The 22,406-nt window shown below is 45.3% G+C and overlaps 1 protein-coding gene across 1 annotated transcript in view; it reads left to right on the top strand.

Moving 5' to 3' along the window:
* The window catches only part of LOC134932422 (store-operated calcium entry regulator STIMATE-like), a 215,521-nt gene that overhangs the window by 65,920 nt on the left and 127,195 nt on the right, over positions 1–22,406 (top strand). Inside the window, exon 2 of the mRNA XM_063926816.1 lies at positions 22,268–22,316. Coding sequence (XP_063782886.1) covers positions 22,268–22,316 — 49 coding nt within the window. The remainder of the gene's footprint in view (positions 1–22,267; positions 22,317–22,406) is intronic.

Below are 22,406 nucleotides of genomic sequence, written 5' to 3' on the forward strand. Positions count from 1 at the left end.
TGCCTTTTCAATTGTATCATCTCCCCTCCAGGAGTCCAGTAATTTTAGACCCGCTTCCGGAGAGATTATCGCGTGTGTAACGCCGTTACGTCTAACAGCAATTTCGTCGGGAACCCCCATCGGTACAGGATATCGGCCTTCCGAAGCGCTGAGGTCACCAGGTGGAACGAGCGTCTCAAGGCCAGTGTGGCCGCTGAAAGATCTCCGTAGACTTGTACTTCACCCAGCGTCTTGGCTGATTTCTCCGGGCGCATAGCCACCCGCAGAATTTGTTCCTTGATATGGAAGTAATGCATCCTCATTAGAGTGTCTCTCGGAGCATCCTTTGGAGCATTTCTAGCCTTCGGTAAGCGATGTATGCGGTCGATGAGGAAATCCTCAATAGAGTTGGATGGGAGAAGCTCCATGAAGAGATCCGTCGCAAATTGGGTAAGGTCGGAGTTGGCGACAGTTTCAGGGATGCCTCGGAGCTTGATATTATTACGGCGTGACCTGTCCTCGAAGTCACAGGTCTTCCGCCGTAGATCCGTTACTTCGGCCTGTAGATCTTCAAGCTGGGTAATCACCTCATTATGTGACTTCACTATCTCCTCACATTTATTCTCAAGATGGTCCGTGCATTGGCCTATAGCGTCGACCGACTGTTGGCAGCTTTGCAGCGCTGTCTTAACTTCCATCGTGATATCATCTCTAAAGGAAGTCAGAAGTTGCCGCATAGTGCCCAGAGTGAGGGGTGCATCATCACCGAGTTGTGAAATTTTCGTCTGGATCACCCGAGGGGTCACGGATATGTCATCACCACTCCGGGGTTGTTTAGGCGAGGAATCCTGTATGGTAGAGTGTTTCTGGCTTTGAGAAGACGGGGACTGTTTGAAAAAGGCGACCTTGCGAGTTGGAGTCGGGTCTTTTTGGCGTTTTGGTGGCATAGTCCCAATACACAAATTCCCTCACGGTTGTCGTAGATATAGAGATCGGACCCAGGAGGAAGTGAGATTAGCCTATATCGGCTCTGTATACATGCCCACGCAGTTTTACTTCTTCAGGAGCAGAGGGGGAGACTTCGCTTCCCTTTAAAGATCACATCAGAACAGCCTGGTGTAAAGTAAAGCTTCTCACGGTTTCCAGTTACCTGGAATCTGCTGGGGTGGGTTGTCCGTATGGATATGTCTGGTTTTCCCCAATATTCTCAGATCTAGGTATCAGAGGAAGTGCAGGGGCCGGGCCCTCTTCCCATACAGAGGTACAGGGATATATTTATGAGATGCAAAATAAAATGCACAATGAAAGAAGGAGAGGGAGGGATGTAGTACTGGATGTTTGCCAGTAGACAAGATGGCTCCTCCAGCTTCAGACACAGGCCTCTGTGGAGTAGATGCTACACGTACCCCAAGATCTGTGCAGGTATCTGTAGGTGTGGGCGCAGAGTTCCTTTGTCCCCAACCCCCCCCCTCGGTTCAGGCTCCCGGCTGGGCCTCCGGTGATCTCCCGGGAGGTCCCGAGCAGTGCAGCCCGAGATTCCAAGATGGCCGCCGGCGTGTACATAGGCCTGGGAGATGTCGGACAATTGCCGCTCCTGGGACTCGTGGGCAAGTCCTCTTCAAACAGGTGCCTGGGGGTCTGATGCAGGTTGGGGAGTAATGTGGGGGGAGACCAGAGGGGTCGGGCGCCGCCACGGGTCCCGCTCCAGCTTCCGTCCGGGAGGGCGTGAAACCCGAGGTCCCGGCTTCTGGTGCTAATGGAGGCCCCGATCCCGCCCGCAGAGTAGCGCTCCCCCGGCCGGATCCCCGTGCCCGGGGAAGGGTCCACAGCCGTGAATCGCGCCAGGCAGGGAGGTACTAGGACCGAGCTTCCAGCGGGGATGGGACAGGCGGCAACCTACTTGCGGGTGATAATGGCCGCCGGGCGCCCGTCCGCTCCGTCTCGAGCTGTGATTCTCCGGACCCGCAGGTAGCCGGAGCACTCAGCCGGCAGTAGGGGGCTTCCCTCTTAGTCGCAGACTGCAGCGGCGGGTCGTGTTGAGCTCCGGAGGTGACCCGCGATCCGGTCCGGGGGGTCCTGGAGCCGCTGTCAGTGCGGTGGTGAAATTGAGGCCCCGGCTCTATGAGTCCCTTAGGCCGCAACCCGCAGGAGCAGTTAAAACTGCTCCCCGATTCCGCGGCTCTGTCAGGGGCTCGGTAGATGGGTCAGGAGAGATAGGGGGGATATCTAGGAACCCAGGTGGGCTCGGAAAGGGGGTATATATAGGTATTATATCCCTGGGCCTTAGGAGCTCCACCAAAACGCAGCTGTCTCCATTCACAGCCAGGCCACGCCCCCCAAACTTGGTCTTCTTATTTAATTTCATGGATCGGACGTGCCAACTCCGTAAAGATGAACGTTCTCCCCAGGATTTTATATCTTTTCCAAACGCTCCCGATCTATATTCCCCCCTACGTGTTTAAATTCCTACAGCATCAAACCTCCCGTTTCGTTTGGGCCAATAAACACCCCAGAATTAAATTCTCATTGTTACAACGACCTTCCTGGTGTGGAGGTTTAGGCATACCCAATTTTAAGTACTATTACTATGCAGCTCAGATGGCTTCCTGTGTTCAGTGGCGTGGCTCGGGGACGGACAGGGTTTGGATAACTATGGAAGCCGGTGAGTTGGGACTCTCTACGCTTTCTTCCCTCTTATGGCTTCCGAGATCCGTCCGCCCTTGGGCTGCCTCATCTCACCCTGTGATGGCACGCTCTTTGTATATTTGGGATCTTGTAGTGAGAAAACATCAGCTGGCCCCTAATCCGTCCCCCCTCATACCGCTGTTCCATAACCCTGCCTTTCCTCCGGGAATGGTTAGATCTGCTTTCTCACTCTGGAAACGGGGGAGCGTACATTTTCTCAATGATATCACCTCTAGTACATCTTTTCCTTTGTTTACCCAGATTCAGACACAATACACTCTCTCCCTCATAGTGAATTCTTCCGATACCTCCAACTCAGGCACTTTCACTCCGGGGTCCATACTACTCTCTCTTCTAGGCCTCTCACCACTCTTGAAAATATATGTATGAGACGCTCTCCCATGAAAGGTCTTATTTCTGACCTCTATGCTCTGCTATTGCAAGGCTCTGCCCCTCCCAAGGATCACAGAGAATTGGCCTGGGAGAGAGACCTAAGTGCAACTCTAGATGAGGAGGAATGGGGAGAAATATGGAGTAATGCGAACTCCAGCTCTATCTGTTTTAGGATAAAGGAAAATGTGTATAAACTGTTGTACCGTTGGTACTATGTACCCTCTCGCTTAAAGGCGATGTACCCTGATGTTACAGACCATTGCTGAAGGGGTTGTGCTGCTGAAGGGATGTACATGCATATTTGGTGGACTTGCCCGAAATTAATACCTTTATGGAAGGACGTTGTTCAACTTCTCTCGCTTCTATTCACTATTCCAATCCCCCTAGATCCTAAATTCTTCTTATTACCTTTAGATCTCCCAACTTTAACTAAACACCAGAACAAGCTATTACGTAATGTAGCTACTGCTACGACATGCCAGATTGCAAAGGCCTGGAGGCTGCCATCCCCACCATCTTTGCAATCCGTCATCGCCTACATTTGGTATGTCTATAAAATGGAATATATGACCAGTCTCATTAGGCAATCTGCCAGGGCATTCGATAAAGTATGGACACCCTGGCTCGCCTCTCAAAATGCACACTCCCCATTCTGTAGCTAATTAAGTTATATACCCTCCTTTTTGTATCGGCGGCCCGGGTCCCACCGCATGGACCCCTCCTTCTCTTCTTTTTGTTCCCCTTTCTGTCCGCACTCTTGTTCCTTTTTCTTTCTGTATCTTTTTTTCCTGCTCTCCCATTCCCCTGGGCTGGTTGGCCACACCATTGGTCTAGGGGACTCTCTCTTTTCTCTCACTCTACTTCTGTCACCTCGCTTAAAAAACAAAAATAGATTTACTCATTTGATTGCTGTAATGTTTCTCTTTTGTATATATTCATATACTATAATCTCTTGCTTATGTTCCTGTGAAACATACTGATTTTGTGTATTGCTGTATATCGCCCAATAAAACTTTTCAAAAAAAAAAAACCTACTTAGTAAAACCGTGTAATGAGTAGAGATGAGCGGGTTCGGTTCTCTGAGATCCGAAGTCCCCCCCCCCTGAACTTCACCTATTTTACACGGGTCCCAGGCAGCCTTGGATCTTCCCACCTTACTCGGTTAACCTGAACGCGCCCCAACAGCATCATCCCGCTGTCAGATTCTCGCAAGATTCGTATTCTATATAAAGAGCCGCGCGTCGCCCCCATTTTCACTCGTGCATTGGAGATTGAACAGAGAGGACGTGGCTGCGTTCTCTCCCTGAAAAGCTCCGTAATCTGTGCTCCGTGTGCTGCAAATATCTGTGCTCCGTGTGCTGAAAATATCTACGTTCTCTGCCTAAAAACTCTCCATATCTGTGCTCAGTGTGCTGCAAATATCTGTGCTCAGTGTGCTGCATTTTGGTGACCAGCAGTATACATATAGTACAGTACAGTAGGCAATTGCTGTCTCTTGCAGCTCTGTGTCAAGTATACTATCTCTGTGCTGCATTATTGTGAGCAGTATATAGTAGGACAGTGCAGCATTTTGGTGACCAGCAGTATACATATAGGGGGTAATTCTGAGTTGATCGCAGCAGGAATTTTGTTAGCAGATGGGCAAAACCATGTGCACTGCAGGGGAGGAATATATAACATGTGCAGAGAGAGTTAGATTTGAGTGTGGTGTGTTCAATCTGCAATCTAAATTGCAGTGTAAAAATAAAGCAGCCAGTATTTACCCTGCACAGAAAAAAAATAACCCACCCAAATCTAACTCTCTGCACATGTTATATCTGCCTCCCCTGCAGTGCACATGGTTGTGCCCAACTGCTAACAAAATTCCTGCTGCAATCAACTCAGAATTACCCCCCTAGTACAGTACAGTAGGCCACTGCTGTATCTTGCAGCTCTGTGTCAAGTATACTATCTCCTGTGCTGCATTATTGTGAGTAGTATATAGTAGGACAGTGCAGCATTTTGGTGACCAGCAGTATACAAATAGTACAGTTCAGTAGGCCATTGCTGTATCTTGTAGCTCTGTGTCAAGTATGCTATCTCTGTGCTGCATTATTGTGAGCAGTATATAGTAGGACAGTGCAGCAATTTGGTGACCAGCAGTATACATATAGTACAGTACAGTAGGCCATTGCTGTATCTTGCAGCTCTGTCTCACTTCTAGTATCCTGATCAGTGCTCAATATCTGCTGCATTGTTGTGACCAGTATATTTACTGTACTGTGCAACGTGTGTTATACACTTGGTGATTTCATACATCCTGTAATCTGTACTGAGCGATGTGTGAGATACACCTGGGGATTATACACCCTATATTATTATTATTATTATTATTATTATTATTATCCTTTATTAATATGGCACCACAAGGGTTCCGCAGTGCCCAATTACAGAGTACATAAATAATCAAGCAGGAAAACAGCAACTTACAGTTGATGACAGTATAGGACAAGAACAGGGTAAATAAACATAGTTACATCAGCAGATGACACTGGAATAAGTATCAGGTGGCAGAAGACTGCTGGATGTGGTACAGTTGAAGATTATTAAAGTAAGACAAAGGATAAGCACATGAGGGAAGAGGGACCTGCTCGTGAGAGCTTACAATATAAAGGGGAGGGGTAGACATACATGGGTGACACAGATGGGGTACATAGAGAACGTGGAACAGAGGGTTAGGATTAGATTTGGCTGGGTTTGGTGAAGAAGTGGACCCCCAAAGGGCACAAGTCAATACTTAACATTGCAACATTTCACTGGGCTATGCAGGAGAAAATTAAAAATAGGGAGAAAAAAAAAGAATTGATAACTTCTACCGCTTTCAAAAAGGTCAATGGAAGCTGAAATAATGGACAACTACCTCATGGAAGCCAGATACAGTATACCAAACAGTACTTAGCAGAGTTAGGAATGAGTGCATATGAAATACAATAACATTTTGTCATAATATTTCAGAAACTGCATGGCTGGTCTCTTGCACTCTTTTGCTCTAATACACCACCTGCTTTAGGATTTATATTCAAAAACATTGTCTCCATAATCCCAAAAACGTCAGTCTTCTTGGAAAGTGGTTTGTTCCTTTGTAAGAGAAAGAGAACAAACGTTCTCAAACAACGGTTTCTCAATTTCTTTTTCCCCTGGGAAGGGATTGTGGATTCGCAGGAATATCTGAGCATTTCTGTAATCAGAAAGCAGTGACTTTCTAGAAATGTTTACAAATAATTCCAGAGATTTGGTAATTTTCTTCCAGTGATTTGGACCAATAATACCATTGATTAGAACGAATAATTCCTGTAATATTGAGGTGTTTGTGTCGCTTAGCTTAGCCGTCCAGCGACCACAGTGCACCTCTTTTTCTCTTTTCTTTGCATCATGTGCTGTTTGGGGCCAATTTTTTGGTGCCACTCCTAGATGGGCCAGGTGTTTGTGCCACACTCTTGGGTCGCTTTGCTTAGTCATCCAGCGACCTTGGTGCAAATTTTAGGACTAAAAATAGTAGTGTGAGGTGTTCAGAATAGACTGGAAATGAGTGGAAATTGTGGTTATTGAGGTTAATAATACTATAGGATCAAAATTACCCCAAAATTCTATGATTTAAGCTGTTTTTGAGGGTTTTTTGAAAAAAAACACCCGAATCCAAAACACACCCGACTCCCACAAAAAATTTCAGGGAGGTTTTGCCAAAACGCGTCCGAATCCAGAACACGGCCGCGGAACCAAATCCAAAACCAAAACACAAAACCCGAAAAATTTCCGGTGCACATCTCTAGTAATGAGATTTGAATTTCCAAAATAAAAGGAATTGTTAGTTTTGCAAATTTTGAAAAATTCTCAGGAATAACTAAAAAAACAAAAAACAATTCTTTAAATATTGTTACATTTTGTGGAAGTTAGGAACATTTGGCCATGCCTCAATATTTGTCCATGTATTTGTACAGTGAAGTGGAGATAAGTCAGTAGGGTATGTTGTATGATGCTCATTCTAGGTGGCCACAGGTTCAATAGTAAATGTCAATCTTGTATACTACTCCCTATGTTGATATTCAGAATGTTGACATGAAAAGTTTGACATGGTCTGAATGCCAATGCTACTACCTAAACCTAACTGCAGCATGTTTTTTAGTACTTTCCTGATTATTACTGGCTGTTCTGTTCAAAGTAGAAAAGTCTGAATGTGTAAGATCAACTGTGGACCTACAATATTTACATGATACCATATAGCCTCTTTTTGTAGTACATGGTAATATATAGCCTCTACAGTATTTGTAGTACATGGTATAATACAGCTTCTATTTGCAGTACTTGGTACAATACAGAGTCTGTTTCCAGTAGAGATGTGCGCTGGACCATTTGTTCTAGATTTGGATTTGGCTGTGATTCATTGTCTGGATTTGGATTTGCCAAACCACCGTGACTGGTTTTGGATTTTATTTTGTCATAAATTGCCAAAAAAAGCTAAAGTCACATAATTTATGCATTTTTTTTGTTCCTAGAGTATTCTTAATCTCAATAACATTAATTTCCAGTCAATTTTGACCACCTCACAATATAATTTTCACTAATATTGGCCAAAGGCTGCAGCGATCTGGCTGGTTACTAAGCAACAGAGCAGTGCCCACCACATGGCAGCTTATAGCACATTAATGAAACATTGCCACAGCATACTGGTGTACAGTGCACAGAACAGTACAAACAGTAGTTCTATGTTTTTATTTTATTTTTTCAAAAAAGCAAAAAAGCTCTATTCAAACTGCATAGAGTCACAGGGCTTTGAACAAACAGACAATATAAATAATATAAATATATATATATATATATATATATATATATATATATATATATATATATATATATATATATATATATATATATATATATATAAAAGAAGAGAACACAAGCGCCAAAAAGTGTTTTAAATTATATAAAAAGGTGAAAGCAGGTATATGGGGTGGTAAGTTTAGCTTGATCACTTATCTGGTTTAGATATGCAATGATCTTTCAGCCTTCATTTGGATTCAGTACATGGAAATAAAAAACAGCAAAACATAGTGTGTACCATTCATAAACATATCGCATAACACTGTCTGAATCAGAGCGGCATCATTAGGGAATTAGCAAGTTCCCGCTAGTAAATACTTCTTAGCCACATCAGTGTTAAATTTAAAAACATAAATTTAATACAATAACATAAGAATGGCTGAATAACACACGTACAAGAATTAAAAACATATAGAGCTTATCTGTCCATAAATTGGATATCTGCAAAGCGTCCCAATGCGTTTCGTCCGTCAGTGTCTGGACTTCATCAAGGGGATGAAGTCCAGGCACTGACGGACGAAACGCGTTGGAACGCTTTGCAGATATCCAATTTATGGACAGATAAGCTCTTTATGTTTTTAATTATTGTACGTGTGTTATTCAGCCATTCTTATGTTATTGTATTAAATTTATGTTTTTAAATTTTACACTGATGTGGCTAAGAAGTATTTACTAGCGGGAACTTGCTAATTCCCTAATGATGCCCCTCTGATTCAGACAGTGTTATGCGATATGTTTATGAATGGTACACACTATGGCCCTCATTCCGAGTTGTTCGCTCGGTAAAAATCTTCGCATCACAGCGATTTTCCGCTTAATGCGCATGCGCAATGTCCGCACTGCGACTGCGCCAAGTAAATTTGCTATGCAGTTAGGATTTTTACTCACGGCTTTTTCATCGTTCTGGCGATCGTAATGTGATTGACAGGAAATGGGTGTTACTGGGCGGAAACAGGCCGTTTTATGGGCGTGTGGGAAAAAACGCTACCGTTTCCGGAAAAAACGCAGGAGTGGCTGGAGAAACGGGGGAGTGTCTGGGCGAACGCTGGGTGTGTTTGTGACGTCAAACCAGGAACGACAAGCACTGAACTGATCGCAGATGCCGAGTAAGTCTGAAGCTACTCAGAAACTGCTACGAGGTGTGTAATCGCAATATTGCGAATACATCGTTCGCAATTTTAAGATGCTAAGATTCACTCCCAGTAGGCGGCGGCTTAGCATGAGCAAATCTGCTAAAATTCACTTGCGAGCGAACAACTCGGAATGAGGGCCTATGTTTTGCTGTTTTTTATTTCCATGTACTGAATCCAAATGAAGGCTGAAAGATCATTGCATATCTAAACCAGATAAGTGATCAAGCTAAACTTACCACCCCATATACCTGCTTTCACCTTTTTATATAATTTAAAACCCTTTTTGGCGCTTGTGTTCTCTTCTTCCTATATTCACTGTATGTGTCTAACAAACACATTTTTCTGTTTCACAAGCTGCCACTCAAAGAAAAATTGAGGAGTGTTATGTGTCAACTCTAGGTGTTTATACGTCATTATATAAAATTAGTACTGCAAACAGTACCTAAGCGCCGGCTCCTTCGCTTCTCTGTGTGTGTGTGTGTGTATGTGTATATATATATATATATATATATATATATATATATATATATATATATATATATATATATATATATATATATATATATATATATATATATATATATATATAATTTCTGTTCTGTTTTTTAACTTGGTTCAAACTGCGTGGATCACAGGACTTATAGGTGGACGTAAACAAAATGCACCAAACAGTACAAACAATAGAAATATATATTTATTTATCTATTATTTAACTTCCAGCTTGGTTCAAACTGTATGGATCCCAAATAGATGCATGTAAACAAAGCGCAATAGGTTACACTGCACTAAACAGTACAAACAAAACAAATTTTATATATATATATATATATATATATATATATATATATATATATATATAATATATTATATATATATATATATATATATATATATATATTATAATGTATGTATGTATGTATGTATATATGTAATCCCCTGCTGTATTGTTCTCTCTGTATTGTATTGCAGCTGTTTATGTAAATAAACCATGGTGTGCCTAGGTGCAGCAAAGAGGCCAAGATAACAATGGATCTATCTGTGTGTATGTATGTATGTATGTATGTATGTATGTATGTATATGTGTGTGTATGTATGTATGTGTGTATATATATATATATATATATATATATATATATATATATATATATATATAATATGTTAATATATATTGTATGTGTGTGTATATATGTGTGTGTGTGTGTGTATATATATATATATATATATATATATATATATATATATATATATATATATATATATATATATATATATATATATATATATATATATGTATGTGATAATATATAATTCTTCAGTTTTATTTAACTTGCAGCTCAGTTCAAACTGTGGTTTATGGATGCATGTGCATGTGGGCTGAACATAATCCTGGGTCTGACCCAGTATTTGGAACACTGTTCCAAGCCGGGTCAGACCCTAGATTTACCCTGTTTCCACTGAACCTGGTATTTGCCAGCGCTTGGAGATGACGTCCTCTCCAAGCACCACAAACAGTGGATGGAGACTGGCAGTGGTCGGATAAATGGAAAACAGCAGTGGGAGGAGTGCCAGGAGGCCAGAGGCGGTGGGCAGGTGGTCTCCAAGCACCACAAACAGTGGACCTGAGACCGACGTGGGTGTTGCCCATTTGAGAGTGTTTTGAGCAATCACCAGGCTGTAAACGGGTTATCTGGGTTGGATGATCCGGGTAACCTATTCCACTGCAGCTCACCTGGGAAAGACCTGGTGAAAACCCTGCAAGTGTCCCAGGCAGGATTCCCTGGTGACTAGACATGGGTAGAGCCATTTCCACTGACAAAAATCATGGGTTGGTGTGCATTCATGTGCAAAAATCCGGGACTTTCATGTCAGTGGAGAGGGGTAAAAGTGTACTAAGGTAAAGAACACCAAACAGTACAATTTACTGCAGAGTACAGTGCAGCATACAGCAGCATGCACAGTCACTATACAGAGCACAGCCACTATGGAGTCTGGAGTCTCTGGACACAGCACAACCAAAACAGCAGAGTACAGTGCAACGTGCAGCATGCTCCTATATACACTGCCACTATACTGCACAGCTACTTAGTGAAGTCTGGAGTCTCGGGATGGACACAGCACAGCCAAAACAGCAGAGTATAACACCGTAGCTTGCCTTGAGAGAAATGACACGGAGTCTCACCTGTGGCATCTTATATGGAATCCAAGTCCCGTGAGAATCCGATGCCAGGCAGATGATGTTCGGCCTCGACATGGGATCCAAGTTTGGTGGGACCACCCGAGCCACAGCTCTGGTAGTCTCTGATCTCCAGTGTTCAGAGCAGCTCCGAATACAAGGAATCCGAAACGCTCATCTCTAACTTGCAGTACACTACAGCTTCTGTGGTCAGTAAATGGTAATATAAAGCCTCTATTTATAGTACACGGTACAAAACAGCCTCTATTTTTAGTGCATGGTACAATATAGCCTCTGTTGGCAGTTTATTGTACAATTTAGCTTGTATTTGTAGTACACGATACAATTTATCATTCAGGTACAAATGATAAGTGACTGGTAGTGTGTAGACTGGAGATCGAAAGTTCTTTGGATCATTTCATCTCTCAGGAAAAAAAGTGGTTTGTTTATCTGTCTGGTATGTACCGGGATTTCCATACTGAGATCAGGATATATGAAATATGTCTGCAAGTATAGGGGTTGATCCAATTAGCTGTGAGCAAGTGTGGCTATAAGCTGCACTTAAGTTATCTCCGGATTTGCAGATTTTTGTTTGCAGCCCCATATAGAGCTGCATATAAAAATTTGGGAGTCCGATGTGAGATTGAGCCACAGGGGGTTGAGTTGCGGTGCCATTGCCACGTTTCTACGCTGTTGCAATAGCAACTTGCCCCCCCTCACACCTAATAGGATTGGCCCCTTAGTTTCCGCCTATCTGCCACAATTTGAAGTGATTTTGATGCAAATACTTACTTAGGAGTTTTCAACTTTGAGGTGGCTTTAATTTATTAGTTTGCAAATTATCTACTGCAACTACCCTACTTGTTTCAATTATAGTCATAGCTATAGAACTACTCTGTACAGAGATATTTAAAATTATTTATTTGTAACTGGAATAGTTTTGTCTGCTCCTGGATTTAGTACTGACTTTGCAGAGAGGTCCTGATTCTGAGTCTGATGGTCTCGCATGTGCGTCTTTATGATCAGGGGCGTAACTAGCACAGGGTGAGCAGGGCACATGCCCTGGGCACCACTGCAGGCCCAACAGAGGGGGGCGCCGCCGGCACATGCATGGCCTGCTCGCCCCACTGTGCAGCATTGTGCTCACCACCGCCGCGGCCTGCCGGAGCTCCGCCAGTCCTGCGCCGCCCTCCACCTGGCTGCGGTACTCTTTGCTGCATGGAGCGTGACCGCGATGTGTCACGCTCCCTGGGGCAGATGTATTAACCTGGAGAAGGCATAAGGAAGTGATAAACCAGTGATATGTGCAAGGTGATAAAGGCACCAGCCAATCCGCTCCAATATGTAAATTAACAGTTAGGATCTGATTGGCTGGTGCCTTTATCACCTTGCACATATCACTGGTTTATCACTTCCTTATGCTTTCTCCAGGTTAATACATCTGCCCCTCTGTTTGATCAGGCCGCTGCCCTCCGCCAGCTCCCTGCTCCACGCCAGCTCCTGCTGAGCGCACGGTGGCAGCTGTGTCCAACGTGACAGAGCTGCTGCCGGCTGAATGTAGGAAGGGAGCTCTGTGGCGCACAGCTCCTCTCATGCTGGCCGGGTAAGCAGAGAGTGGTGTATGTGTGTGGTCTCCTGCTGAAGTTTGAGTGGATCTTTTATTTGTCGATGTGTTACTAATGCTCAGCTGCTGCTGTGATGGGGTGGATTATAAGTGTCCTGCTGCAATTGTCCAAAGCTCTTGTGAAGAAGATCTAAGCTCTGGGGCTGTTTGTATTGTTTTAGTGTTCTCCTAATGAATCCCCACACAGCTGGACCGCTCACTCCGGGGCAGTAAGAGCTTTCACCCCAAAGTGACCTCAGCCTTACTCCCAGAACTAATATTTTGCCATCTGTTAAAGCCACTTGCAGGCAGGGCAGGCATAATAAATATGTCCATCCCTGGTTTGCATTATACATGTGTAATTAAATGTGTGTGTGTGTCTCATCGCTGCCCGGGTCATCCCCTTCTGCTGCGCTCCGGACTCAGTCCATTGTGGTTGGCTGGCCGCACAGCCCAGCCCACCCGCTGTCATTTCCTCGTGGTGTGACATCAGCACGTCACACCGCGTGTCCTCCTTCCCTTCCTTCCCGCCGGCCCTGCGCTGCCACTGACTGTACAGGACTGGAGCCACAAAGACCACTGGAGGAGGACATAGTGGTGGTGACACTTGGTGATGTGCACCGGACATTTTTCGGGTTTTGGATTCGGACGCGTTTTGGCAAAATCTCCCTGAAATTTTTTTGTCGGAATCGGGTGTGTTTTGGATCCAGGTGTTTTTTACAAAAAACCCTCAAAAACAGCTAAAATCATAGAATTTGAGGGTCATTTTGATCCCATAGTATTATTAACCTCAATAACCATAATTTCCACTCATTTCCAGTCTATTCTGAACACCTCACACCTCACAATATTATTTTTAGTCCTAAAATTTGCACCGAGGTCATTGGATGACTAAGCTAAGCGACCCAATTGGCCGACACAAACACCTGGCCCATCTAGGAGTGGCACTGCAGTGTCAGACAGGATGGTCGATTTTAAAAAATAGTCCCCAAACAGCACATGATGCAAAGAAAAAAAGAGGTGCACTGTGGTCGCTGGATGGCTAAGCTAAGCGACACAAGTGGCCGACACAAACACCTGGCCCATCTAGGAGTGGCACTGCAGTGTCAGGCAGGATGGCACTTCAAAAAAATAGTCCCCAAACAGCACATGATGCAAAGAAAAATGAAAGAAAAAAGAGGTGCAAGATGGAATTGTCCTTGGGCCCTCCCACCCACCCTTATGTTGTATAAACAGGACATGCACACTTTAACAAACCCATCATTTCAGCGACAGGGTCTGCCACACAACTGTGACTGAAATGACTGGTTGATTTGGGCCCCGACCAAAAAAGAAGCAATCAATCTCTCCTTGCACAAACTGGCTCTACAGAGGCAAGATGTCCACCTCCTCCTCATCGTCCGATTCCTCACCCCTTTCACTGTGTACATCCCCCTCCTCACAGATTATTAATTCGTCCCCACTGGAATCCACAATCTCAGGTCCCTGTGTACTTTCTGGAAGCAATTGCTGGTGAATGTCTCCACGGAGGAATTGATTATAATTCATTTTGATGAACATCATCTTCTCCACATTTTCTGGAAGTAACCTCATACGTCGATTGCTGACAAGGTGAGCGGCTGCACTAAACACTCTTTCGGAGTTCACACTGGAGAGGGGGGGGCAACTTAGGTAAAATAAAGCCAGTTTCTGCAAGGGCCTCCAAATTGCCTCTTTTTCCTGCCAGTATACGTACGGACTGTCTGACGTGCCTACTTGGATGCGGTCACTCATATAATCCTCCACCATTCTTTCAATGGTGACAGAATCATATGCAATGACAGTAGACGACATGTCAGTAATCGTTGGCAGGTCCTTCAGTCCGGACCAGATGTCAGCACTCGCTTCAGACTGCCCTGCGTCACCGCCAGCGGGTGGGCTCGGAATTCTTAGCCTTTTCCTCGCACCCCCAGTTGCGGGAGAATGTGAAGGAGCAGCTGTTGACGGGTCACGTTCCGCTTGACTTGAAAATTTTATCACCAGCAGGTCTTTGAACCTCTGCAGACTTGTGTCTGCCGGAAAGAGAGATCCAACGTAGGTTTTAAATCTAGGATCGAGCACGGTGGCCAAAATGTAGTGCTCTGATTTCAACAGATTGACCACCCGTGAATCCTGGTTAAGCGAATTAAGGACTCCATCCACAAGTCCCACATGCCTAGCGGAATCGCTCTGTTTTAGCTCCTCCTTCAATCTCTCCAGCTTCTTCTGCAAAAGCCTGATGAGGGGAATGACCTGACTCAGGCTGGCAGTGTCTGAACTGACTTCACGTGTGGCAAGTTCAAAAGGTTGCAGAACCTTGCACAACGTTGAAATCATTCTCCACTGCGCTTGAGTCAGGTGCATTCCCCCTCCTTTGCCTATATCGTAGGCAGATGTATAGGCTTGAATGGCCTTTTGCTGCTCCTCCATCCTCTGAAGCATGTAGAGGGTTGAATTCCACCTCGTTACCACCTCTTGCTTCAGATGATGACAGGGCAGGTTCAGGACTGTTTGCTGGTGCTCCAGTCTTCGGCACGCGGTGGCTGAATGCCAAAAGTGGCCCGCAATTCTTCGGGCCACCGACAGCATCTCTTGCACGCCCCTGTCGTTTTTTAAATAATTCTGCACAACCAAATTCAATGTATGTGCAAAACATGGGACGTGCTGGAATTTGCCCAGATGTAATGCACGCACAATATTGCTGGCGTTGTCCGATGTCACAAATCCCCGGGAGAGTCCATTTGGGGTAAGCCATTCTGGGATGATGTTCCTCAGTTTCCGTAAGAGGTTGTCAGCTGTGTGCCTCTTCTGGAAAGCGGTGATACAAAGGGTAGCCTGCCTAGGAACGAGTTGGCGTTTGCAAGATGCTGCTACTGGTGCCGCCGCTGCTGTTCTTGCTGCGGGAGGCAATACATCTACCCAGTGGGCTGTCACAGTCCTATAGTCCTGAGTCTGCCCTGCTCCACTTGTCCACATGTCCGTGGTTAAGTGGACATTGGGTACAACTGCATTTTTTAGGACACTGGTGACTCTTTTTCTTAGGTCTGTGTACATTTTCGGTATCGCCTGCCTAGAGAAATGGAACCTAGATGGTATTTGGTACCGGGGACACAGTACCTCAATCAAGTCTGTAGTTGCCTGTGAATTAACGGTGGATAACGGAAACACGTTTCTCACCGCCCAGGCTGCCAAGGCCTGAGTTATCCGCTTTGCAGCAGGATGACTGCTGTGATATTTAATCTTCCTCGCAAAGGACTGTTGGACAGTCAATTGCTTACTGGAAGTAGTACAAGTGGTCTTCTGACTTCCCCTCTGGGATGACGATCGACTCCCAGTAGCAACAACAGCAGCGCCAGCAGCAGTAGGCGTTACACTCAAGGATGCATCGGAGGAATCCCAGGCAGGAGAGGACTCGTCAGACTTGCCAGTGACATGGCCTGCAGGACTATTGGCTTTCCTGTGTAAGGAGGAAATTGACACTGAGGGAGTTGGCGGTGTGGCTTGCAGGACCTTGGTTACAAGAGGAAGGGATTTAGTGGTCAGTGGACTACTTCCGCTGTCATCCAAAGTTTTTGAACTTGTCACTGACTTATGATGAATGCGCTGCAGGTGACGTATAAGGGAGGATGTTCCGAGGTGGTTAACGTCCTTACCCCTACTTATTACAGCTTGACAAAGGCAACACACGGCTTGACACCTGTTGTCCGCATTTGTGTTAAAATAATTCCACACCGAAGAGGTGATTTTTTTTTTTGTAATTTGACCAGGCATGTCAATGGCCATATTCGTCCCACGGACAACAGGTGTCTCCCGGGTGCAAACCACCTCGCCATCAGAATCCTCCTTGTCAATTTCCTCCTCAGCGCCAGCAACACCCATATCCTCATCCTGGTGTACTTCAACAGTGACATCTTCAATTTGACTATCAGGAACTGGATTGCGGGTGCTCCTTCCAGCACTTGCAGGGGGCGTGCAAATGGTGGAAGGCGCCACCTCTTCCCATCCAGTGTTGGGAAGGTCAGGCATCGCAGCCGACATAATTGGACTCTCCTTGGGGATTTGTGATTTAGAAGAACGCACAGTTCTTTGCTGTGCTTTTGCCAGCTTAAGTCTTTTAATTTTTCTAGCGAGAGGATGAGTGCTTCCATCCTCATGTGAAGCTGAACCACTAGCCATGAACATAGGCCAGGGCTTCAGCCGTTCCTTGCCACTCCGTGTTGTAAATGGCATATTGTCAAGTTTACGCTTCTCCTCAGACGCTTTTAATTTGGATTTTTGGGTCATTTTACTCAACTTTTGTTTTTTGGATTTTACATGCTCTCTACTATGACATTGGGCATCGGCCTTGGCAGACGACGTTGATGGCATTTCATCGTCTCGGCCATGACTAGTGGCAGCAGCTTCAGCACGAGGTGGAAGTGGATCTTGATCTTTCCCTATTTTACCCTCCACATTTTTGTTCTCCATTTTTTAACATGTGGAATTATATGCCAGTATCAATAGCAATGGCCTACTACTATATATACTGCGCACAACTGAAATGCACCACAGGTATGGATGGATAGTATACTTGACGACACAGAGATAGGTAGAGCAGTGGCCTACTGTACCGTACTGCTTTATATTATATACTGGTGGTCAGCAAACTGTGCAAAACTGAAATGCACCACAGGTATGGATGGATAGTATACTTGACGACACAGAGGTAGGTAGAGCAGTGGCCTACTGTACCGTACTGCTATATATTATATACTGGTGGTCAGCAAACTGTGCAAAACTGAAATGCACTACAGGTATGGATGAATAGTATACTTGACGACACAGAGGTAGGTAGAGCAGTGGCCTACTGTACCGTACTGCTATATATTATATACTGGTGATCGGCAAACTGCGCAAAACTGAAATGCACCACAGGCATGGATGGATAGTATACTTGACGACACAGAGGTAGGTAGAGCAGTGGCCTACTGTACCGTACTGCTATATATTATATACTGGTGGTCAGCAAACTGTGCAAAACTGAAATGCACCACAGGTATGGATGGATAGTATACTTGACGACACAGAGGTAGGTAGAGCAGTGGCCTACTGTACCGTACTGCTATATATTATATACTGGTGGTCAGCAAACTGTGCAAAACTGAAATGCACCACAGGTATGGATGGATAGTATACTTGACGACACAGAAGTAGGTAGAGCAGTGGCCTACTGTACCGTACTCCAATATATTATATACTGGTGGTCAGCAAAATTATGCACTGTACTCCTACTATACACTACAATGCAGCACAGATATGGAGCGTTTTTCAGGCAGAGAACGTATAATACTGGTGGTCACTGGTCAGCAAAACTCTGCACTGTACTCCTCCTATATAATACTGCTGGTCCCCAGTCCCCACAGTAAAGCAGTGTGAGCACAGATATATGCAGCACACTGAGCACAGATATGGAGCGTTTTTCAGGCAGAGAACGTATAATACTGGTGGTCACTGGTCAGCAAATCTCTGCACTTGTACTCCTCCTATATAATACTGCTGGTCCCCAGTCCCCACAATAAAGCAGTGGGAGCACAGATATATGCAGCACACTGAGCACAGATATGGAGCGTTTTTCATGCAGAGAACGTATAATACTGGTGGTCACTGGTCAGCAAAACTCTGCATTGTACTCCTCCTATATAATACTGCTGGTCCCCAGTCCCCACAATAAAGCAGTGGGAGCACAGATATATGCAGCACACTGAGCACAGATATGGAGCATTTTTCAGGCAGAGAACGTATAATACTGGTGGTCACTGGTCAGCAAAACTCTGCACTGTACTCCTCCTATATAATACTGCTGGTCCCCAGTGCCCACAATAAAGCAGTGTGAGCACAGATATATGCAGCACACTGAGCACAGATATGGAGCGTTTTTCAGGCAGAGAACGTATAATACTGGTGGTCACTGGTCAGCAAATCTCTGCACTGTACTCCTCCTTATAATACTGCTGGTCCCCAGAATAAAGATATTTGCAGCCCCCTGAAACAAAGTGAGAGGACGCCAGCCACGTCCTCTCACTATCATTCCCAATGCACGAGTGAAAAATGGTGGCGACGCGCGGCTCCTTATATAGAATCCGAATCTCGCGAGAATCCGACAGCGGGATGATGACGTTCGGGCGCGCTTGGGTTAACCGAGCCATACGGGAGAATCCGAGTCTGCCTCGGACCCGTGTAAAATGGGTGAAGTTCGGGGGGGTTCGGATTCCGAGGAACCGAACCCGCTCATCACTAGTGACACTGACAGTGTAAGTATATTTTCTATCTGTGTGTATATTTATGTGTGTATGTGTTCAGTGTGTTTGTGTATTTCCTGTGTGTGTTCTATGTGTGTGTGTATAACTAAGTGTATAAGTAAGCGTATGTGTTCTATGGCTCTGTGTGTGTGTGTGTGTGTGTGTGTGTGTGTGTGTGTGTGTGTGTGTGTGGAGAAGTGCCACCACTTCGACCAATATATATATATATTGGTCGAAGTGGCGGCACTTCTCCACAGACCCGGAAATATATATATTTTTTTTTAATTAGCAGACAGCAGCAGCATGTAGGAAGGTGGCCGGAGGCCCTGGAGGACTCAAGCCTGCGCCTGTCAGTGGAGCGACCAGAGCCGTCTACGCTGAGTGGAGAAGACGTCGCAGAAGAGGAGTCCAGCCAGCCGTAGGACCGGGGAAGGACATCCAACTTTCGGTGGACTGGGACCCTGCAGCAATGGAGTAGAATGACCAGTGAGGAAGCACTGGCAGAAGACCCCGGCTGGCTTTAAGAAGACTGCGCGGAACCTCGGGGTGGACAGCGCAGATCGGGATCCTGCAGCTGGAGAGAAGATTCCCCTTTGGAGCGCAGCAGACCACACTGCAAAGGGTGCATCCCCGGTGCGGTGCTCTGCATCCCGGGTGGCGCCGAAGACATGGCGTGTCGGAGGTGGCAGAAGCGCCGCAGCTTGGGGTTAGAAATCGCTGCAACCCTGCCGCTGCTAAACTCTACAATTAGTCAATTAAGGGGGTAGTCTCCCCTTTCCACAGTGCCCCACAGGCCTTGTTAACTAAGGCGGTAGGATCCCCTCACTCTATAATGTGAATTTCAGCTCATATCGTGTGCAATAATGTGAATTTCGTCTCATACCGTGTGCTATAATGTGAATTTCGGCTCATACTGTATGCAATAATGTGAATTTCGGTTCATACTGTATGCAATAATGTGAATTTCAGCTCATACTGTGTGCTATAAAGTGAATTTCGGCTCATACCGTGTGCTATAATGTGAATTTCGGCTCATACCCTGTGCTATAATGTGAATTTCGGCTCCTACCGTGTGCTATAATGTGAATTTCGGCTCCTACCGTGTGCTATAATGTGAATTTCGGCATATGCCGTGTGCTATAATGTGAAAAGGGCACCAGTAATAGATAGTATAAGGGGTCCTACTACACTGAAGGACATGCCCCCTTCTGAGTAGCCACGCCCCCTTCCCGGAGCGCATGCAGACCTTCGGCGCGCGCATAATTGCGACCATCACTTTTTCATACCCCTCTTCAAAAATTACACTTCGACCACTGCACCTACATCTATACATACACACCCTGACATCTTTATATACAGTGACACCTATTTGTGCAGGAGATGATGATGGTAAGGTGCATGTGGAATTGAAAAGAATGTTCCCAGTATGACCTGAAACAGCTGGCGTATCATGTTGGCACACCCCATTTTCAGTGTCCATGCCCCTTTCTGGCCATTTTTTTCAGTGCGCGCCGTTGGCGTACACACAGTTTCCTTTTGTAGGTTTTCTTTTTTTTTGGGGGGGGGGGCTAAGGCGCCATTATTGATCTTGCCCTGGGCTCCAAAAACCCTAGTTATGCCTCTGTTTATGATAATACGTCGACAAGCCCATACCTGGTGTACAGCAGTGTGCCTGCATGCACAAGGACTGATACACCCACTTTGAGCTTCAAATACCGCTTGGTGAGTCTTTAGGCCCAATCGATGATCACACCATGGAAACTTGCACCTGCCCACCTGCAGATTATCCATAACAGCATCGCCTCCAATGTGAGCGATGAAGCATCTGAGTTCACAAACACATCCGTGACACTCCCATAACATGAACATAAGACAAACTCTCTGTGTATCTGCATAACCACCTCACATCACTGCCCAGAAACGGGCAATATATTTTCAAAACATTTCTGAGAGGGATGCGGTCAACATCCCACTGGACGGGATCCCGGCGGTCGAAATACCGACTACGGAATCCCGACCGCCACAATCCCGACATATTCTCCCTCCGTGGGTGTCCACGACACCCATAGAGGGAGAATATAATAGTGTGCCGAGCGTAGCGAGGCACCGTGCCCGCAGCGTGGCGAGCAAAGCGAGCCCGCAAGGGGCTGCGTTCCGCTCGCCACCCCTGTCAGGATTGTGTGGTCGGGATTCCGGCGTCGGTATTTCGACCGCCGGGATCCCGTCCAGCGGGATTACGTACTGATCCCTTCTGAGACTATACATCTCAATCGCAGCTGAATGGACTCTAGATGTATGTGCAGTAGAAAATCTGCGTCTGAAATAAACATTGCATCCGTCTCTCTATTGGGCCCATAGACTCTCTCTTGGGGAAGTGAAGTCCTTTATTGTTAATTTCAAAATACACTCTGCTGTGCTCTCTGTCTTGAGTACAACTACTGTACATTTGTATCCACAGAGCAGCTATGGCTTGTCCCATTGCAATGAAAATAAACCTATCTGCATTCTATTTTTTATATCCTCAGCTTATTCTGGAGTACACTGGTTCTATGTAAAGCAAGATATCAACCAACTTTTAATTTATCCTTTCTGGGGGAGAGGAGATGTAGGTGATTACTCCAGAGGTGGGGATAGGCTATTCACTTCATTAGGCTCCTCCTCAAGTCACACCAAAATGTCACAAATCACGGGTCTTTGGGGAGAGGTGGAGCTACAATGATCTACTGACCTCTGTTTCTCTTTATTATCTCCCCATTCAGCCCTCGTCACCCACTCTTCCAGAGGTCCAGGGGACTACTCAAAAAATCAGGAGTCTCCTGGAGCTTCTGGGAGAGTACTATGTATGGTATTAATAAACAGATAAAGGGATAAGACGGCCCTCCTTACAAAGTATAGCCTGATGATAGAAAAGCATAGGTGAACGGTGCATACTGAAGTTCTAAAGAAAATGCATTAAGTAACATTTACAAAAAGGCTTTTGCAGGCCAGTAAATGAGTTATCTGAACGTAAAAGCCCCCTTTAATTGTTCTTACTTGCTCATACAAAACCCTTATTGAATTGGCCAGTCTGATAAACTGACCACGCCAAGCAATATGGCACATATTTCCAAGGCACAGAATTGTAATTAATAATATATTTTGTTTTTAGTGAAACGCTGGAGGGAACCAAAAGAAGAAAGACGACCCTGGAGAATATGGTTAGTTTTTAAATATTCTTAGAACCTAGACAACCCCCAGAGAGACAATGTAAATGTAGGGTCTGTGTTTCTAAAATGTGCCAGTTTATC

This window comes from Pseudophryne corroboree, chromosome 6 (assembly GCF_028390025.1).
Source record: "Pseudophryne corroboree isolate aPseCor3 chromosome 6, aPseCor3.hap2, whole genome shotgun sequence".
NCBI classification, from domain to species: Eukaryota; Metazoa; Chordata; class Amphibia; order Anura; family Myobatrachidae; genus Pseudophryne; species Pseudophryne corroboree.